A 4,735-nucleotide genomic window follows, 5' to 3' on the forward strand; every position below is an offset into this window, starting at 1 on the left:
TTTTCGGCTTATTGAAAGAGGCGTTATAGTCCACACAATGCTTAGAAAGGGAGTTTTGTTCGGTAGTAAAGAGGACCAAAACATATTTTTTCCCAAATAAACCGGTGACGAAATTGTTTCGTTTGGGAAATTTGTGTTTTTCTTTATTTGAATGCATAATGTTCATTTATATTCATAGCAAGCCATAATACCAGTATTTTTGCATGATGTGATGTTTCAGTTACAATGTTTTAAATATTTATAATTTCCACCACAACTTTTTCACAGACTTCAATGAATTTTAAAAGGGCCACTAAAGTTTGGTAATAATGGTAATTAATATCTAATAATTTTGATTTTCCCTGCCGTTTTGTGTCCGTCCTTGTATGTACTTACTTAGTGCGCACGCAAAATGTTCGTGGAAGGAGGAAATGTGTCGTGAAGAAAACAAGTTCCAATTTTGCTGCTTGCTAATAAAAATTTTACTGTCGTGTCGTGCCAAACTTCAACTCTAAAAACCTAAACTTCACAATAGAAGAATAAAAAAAATTCAGTCACTGTTCTGCTCAACCAACCAACGGCGCTGTAAGTACTCCTTACTTTATTTTTTGTTCCGTAATTCTCATGTGCGTTATTATAATCGCCCTACAAACCAAAAAAGATAAACTCGCCGCCGCTGAATTTATTTAAATACCTGAGATCCGTATTTCAATTTTTTTGAGTTTTTTATTTATTTTTATTTCTTTCTGATAACAAAAATGTAGGAAGGTCCGTCAATGAATGCGTTTAAGATTTGCTCTAATCATTTTCTTTGATGCTACTACAGGACTAGTGTGGAAACAACCAAAATTAAGAGAGAAATTGATTTTTACCGCATTTTTTTAAGAATTAAAAAAATGTGCTATTGTTTGCGTTTTGTCCGTCCTGACCCACTTCTGCCATTTTTAACTACTTCTAGGGGAATGGTCATAGAGTCCTGGAATTTTTTGCAGTAGGTAGCCTATACCTTGAAGGTGTGCTAGACGGCCATCAAATTTCGCTGGTTTAAAAGGGGGCTCCCCACGAATTATTTCCTGAGACGCTATTTTTGAAAGTGAAACGTGCATCACTTTTACTTACGGTAACCAATTGGTCTCAGATTTGGACTCTTTTTCGAGATAAGTGGGTGACGGGGCCTAGGGGGGGGATTGTTAGAAATTAATTTTATCTTTCATGGTATTCTAATTATTAAAGGTTCCAACGAAAGGAACCGTTTTCGACCAACTACTGCCCTTATTTCTGTCCTTTTCTCAAAAGACGGGGGGGAGGGGGGAGTGGAACTGGTTTAATTCTTCATGGTATTCTAATGAAAGGTCTCAACGAAAGGAATTTCTTTCGACCCCTTATCGTGATCGGATATATTCCCCTTATATCTCCAGAACTGATTGTCGGAAGAGAGTACTCACAAAAGGCAATTGGGACATCTGAAAGAAATATATCCATTATTGATGTCAAAACTTTAAGAGCGAACATCTCGAAAACGGTTTGTCGGAGGAAAGTACTCTCAAAGTCACAATTTGCAGAATGTAGTGTCGGAGGATTTTGAAAATATGCCAGGCGGTCTTTAAATGTTTATGTGTACAGGTCCCCCTCCCCTTATAACCCAACCATTTACTAAACTATTTCGGTTTAAAAAATTGCTTTTTATCTGCACAAGAGTTGTGCACAATTTACACTTGTTTTGTATTGTGTAGTACAATTGAACAAAATCTGTTAATTTAAAAGTATAGAACAATTTAACGGAAAAATTGCTTCATTAAGGTGTGCTATTTTCAGAGACACATTTATTGTGGTGTCACAAGGGTTAACTTCTGTGTAATGACGTGATTGATTCACGGTCATCCTTTTCTCCACTGTCTTGTGTTCTATGTAAGTTGTTTACTTTCGTATAGGTATAGTGTTGAAAATACATTTCTTCTAATACGTGCGTTTGACATTTTTAGATGTTATATGGTTCTTATCTTTAAATATATTTACATATTTTATAATCAAAGGTTCTTATTATATTAATTATATTCTATTTGTTACATTCGGAATTGAAAGAAACGAGATACATTTTCCAAGAATTGTGTTATTTTAAATTAAAAAAAAACATATACTGTATAACTCCTTGTAATGCTATTATCTTTCATCAAGCAAGTTAATTTTTGATTATCACAACGTCCACACTGTTACAGGGACATAGTGTGTTTAATTTATGTTCTCACTAGAATATGATTTATTTGTCTTGTCGTTTTTATTGTACTTGAACTGTTAATTAAACGTATTGTGTACATTTCATTTGTGTATCTATTGATTATTTAGTAATCGCCTTCGTTGCAATAAGACCTAACCTTGACGGCAACAATTTGGCTTCCAACCAGTGGGGTTAGAAAAATTCAAGACGTCACCCACAACAAGAAGCAGCGACATACTGAAGGAATTGATCCATCGTTTAGCATAAACCATCGAGGAATTCCTCTATGGAACAAACCTATCGACAAACAAAATGTTTGGACTTGAACTATGTTTGTTTGAGGTTATTGAAGAGATTAAATTTTATACTAATGTACAGTATCACATATTATCTAATCAATAACGAAATGATAAGAATAAAAGAACTTTGACAGGTTTAGTGCACCGCAGCCGATCAAAGATGCCATACGTTTGTGCCGATTACAGCAAATACAAATTCGTGAATGTCTGTTGGAACTCGGAAAATGGAATTGCGACTGTTACGTTAAAGCGACCTCCCGTAAATAGTTTGACGGCTGAATTCCTTAGGGAATTATCGAGTTTACTTCTAGATTTAGAGAAGGACGAAACGCAAGGTCTAATTTTCACATCGGTATGTGATCACAGAGTTGCCAAGCTCATAATATTTGTAACTTGTAGGAGTTTGATGAGAAGGTCTTTTCCGCGGGACTGGACTTTAAAGAGTTGTATCGGCCCTCCATCGACCATGCAAAGGAGTTCATGTCACTATTGCACAGTTTCAGCTTTAGGCTAAGTTGTACGGCTTACCCAACCGTTGCAGTAATCAACGTGAGGACCATATTTAACGTAAATATTTGCTAGGGTTTGATTTAGGGACACGCGCCTGCCGGTGGATGTATCATTCCCCTGTGTTGTGAGTACAGAATCGGTTTGAATAATTTCAATATTGGACTTAATGAGTTAAAATTCGGAATCTTATTGCCCGATTGGCTTTCTTCTTTAATGATCCATACTATTGGTTCGAGGAACGCTGAGCAGGCAATACTCTCGGGAACACTCTTCTCTTCAGAACATGCTTTGAGGATTGGTCTTGTTGACGAAATTGCTCCCACTAAGGAAGTTGCATTAGAAAAAGCTACCGCTTTTTTAAACAAAGCAAAAATCGTCAACCGCTCCCTAAGGTTGGACGCAAAGTTACACTTAAGGCGTCCGATCCTACAGGTACGACTAATTTAAACTGATGGTTCGCTGAATTAATACTTCTTTATGGTTTTAGGAATTTCAAAAAGACATAGAAAACGAGCTAGCCAAAAACGTTTCGCTTTTGATGAGTGACAAGGTACAACAATCGCTCGATGCCCATATTAAAATCTTGAAAGAAAAACGAGGAAACTGACACGTTTTGTTTATGTTTCTTAGTGTAATGTAATAAATGTTTTCAATATTAAACAAAACCAAGTCGGTTGGGGCAATAGACTACGAATCTCAAGAGGAGCAGGGTTTGATCCCCGGTTCGCCAGATCATCTTTGGTGTCTGCCTTTGTGTCCGTGGAGATAATGATAGGCGACTAAAGAACGGGTTTTGGCCAAATTTGCCCCATTACAGATGCACATAAAAGGGAGACTATGGTTATTATACAAATCTTCCATTTCAAAAGTAACCATCCATTGTAATTTATGGTAAACGTTTCACTTCGCGCATAATTGCATTCCGGTGCGGTGCATGCGGCAAAACATGAAATTTAATTTCTCGGCTTATCGCTGATAGCCCTACGACTATCTCCCGTGGACGCGTCCCCACCTTTTCAATTTTCCAAATACACCTTCAAAATGGTAGTAATCCGTTCCAGCGCCCATTTTAATTCGCTTTACCAATAAACTTGATCTCCCTTCACCAATCCCATGTTTAGGAAAGCAATTACTAGATACCTGGACCAGAACCCTTAGCTGTAACGGATCACGAGTACTTCTGCTCCAGCCTACTCCTGGTTAATCCTTATACATCTTAATTAAATTGGGGGTGGTTATTGTTATGTAAGTTATTATGTCATGTACTCCGGCTCGCTGTCAGTCAGTCAAAATCCTCTTCTGGTCCCTGGAAAAGGGTAAAGGGATAAATAATAAGTCAATAATATTTATTAAAGTATGAAATGGTTTTTATTTTCTTTAAAGTATATCTTTGCTGAAATAGAATAGCAGATTAGTAAATGGTATTTGAGGCGGAACGACCCTGTAAAGCAAATGAGTTGTAACAGTATTTCTGTACAGGTTAAGTAAAGTTCATTATTACGTAATTAAAATGTAAAGTCTAAATGTAATCATGACTCCCAAGGACGAATGCCGATGAATGAGATTATTGTATGTATCAAAAGGAATGTGCATTTTAAATATAGCCGCTATGAAGCAGAAAGGAAATTAAACATCAGTAATAGTCGCGACGTACATAGAATTGCGTTCACCGTATGTAAACAATGTAAATTAGGGAGAGATTACCAAAGACGAGTATTCTCGATTAATTAAT

The 4,735-nt window shown here is 36.5% G+C and overlaps 1 protein-coding gene across 4 annotated transcripts; it reads left to right on the forward strand.

The window, feature by feature from the left end:
- Positions 1 to 367: 367 nt before the first annotated feature.
- On the forward strand, positions 368 to 4,415 carry LOC116172950 (enoyl-CoA delta isomerase 1, mitochondrial-like). Of its 4 annotated transcripts, none has more exons than XM_031490229.1 (6): positions 368 to 564; positions 2,323 to 2,566; positions 2,628 to 2,845; positions 2,893 to 3,042; positions 3,088 to 3,435; positions 3,491 to 4,415. In XM_031490229.1, the coding sequence occupies exons 3-6, from the start codon at positions 2,654 to 2,656 to the stop codon at positions 3,608 to 3,610; spliced, it is 810 nt and encodes a 269-aa protein (XP_031346089.1). In that variant the 5' UTR covers positions 368 to 564; positions 2,323 to 2,566; positions 2,628 to 2,653; the 3' UTR covers positions 3,611 to 4,415. The 4 variants fall into 4 exon arrangements, with proteins under 4 accessions (XP_031346089.1, XP_031346092.1, XP_031346090.1 ...); XM_031490232.1 differs by having other exon boundaries at positions 2,323 to 2,536; XM_031490230.1 differs by having other exon boundaries at positions 2,323 to 2,845.
- The last annotated feature ends 320 nt before the right edge of the window (positions 4,416 to 4,735 follow it).

Source organism: Photinus pyralis, unplaced genomic scaffold, assembly GCF_008802855.1.
Source record: "Photinus pyralis isolate 1611_PpyrPB1 unplaced genomic scaffold, Ppyr1.3 Ppyr1.4_LG6, whole genome shotgun sequence".
In the NCBI taxonomy this organism is placed as follows: Eukaryota; Metazoa; Arthropoda; class Insecta; order Coleoptera; family Lampyridae; genus Photinus; species Photinus pyralis.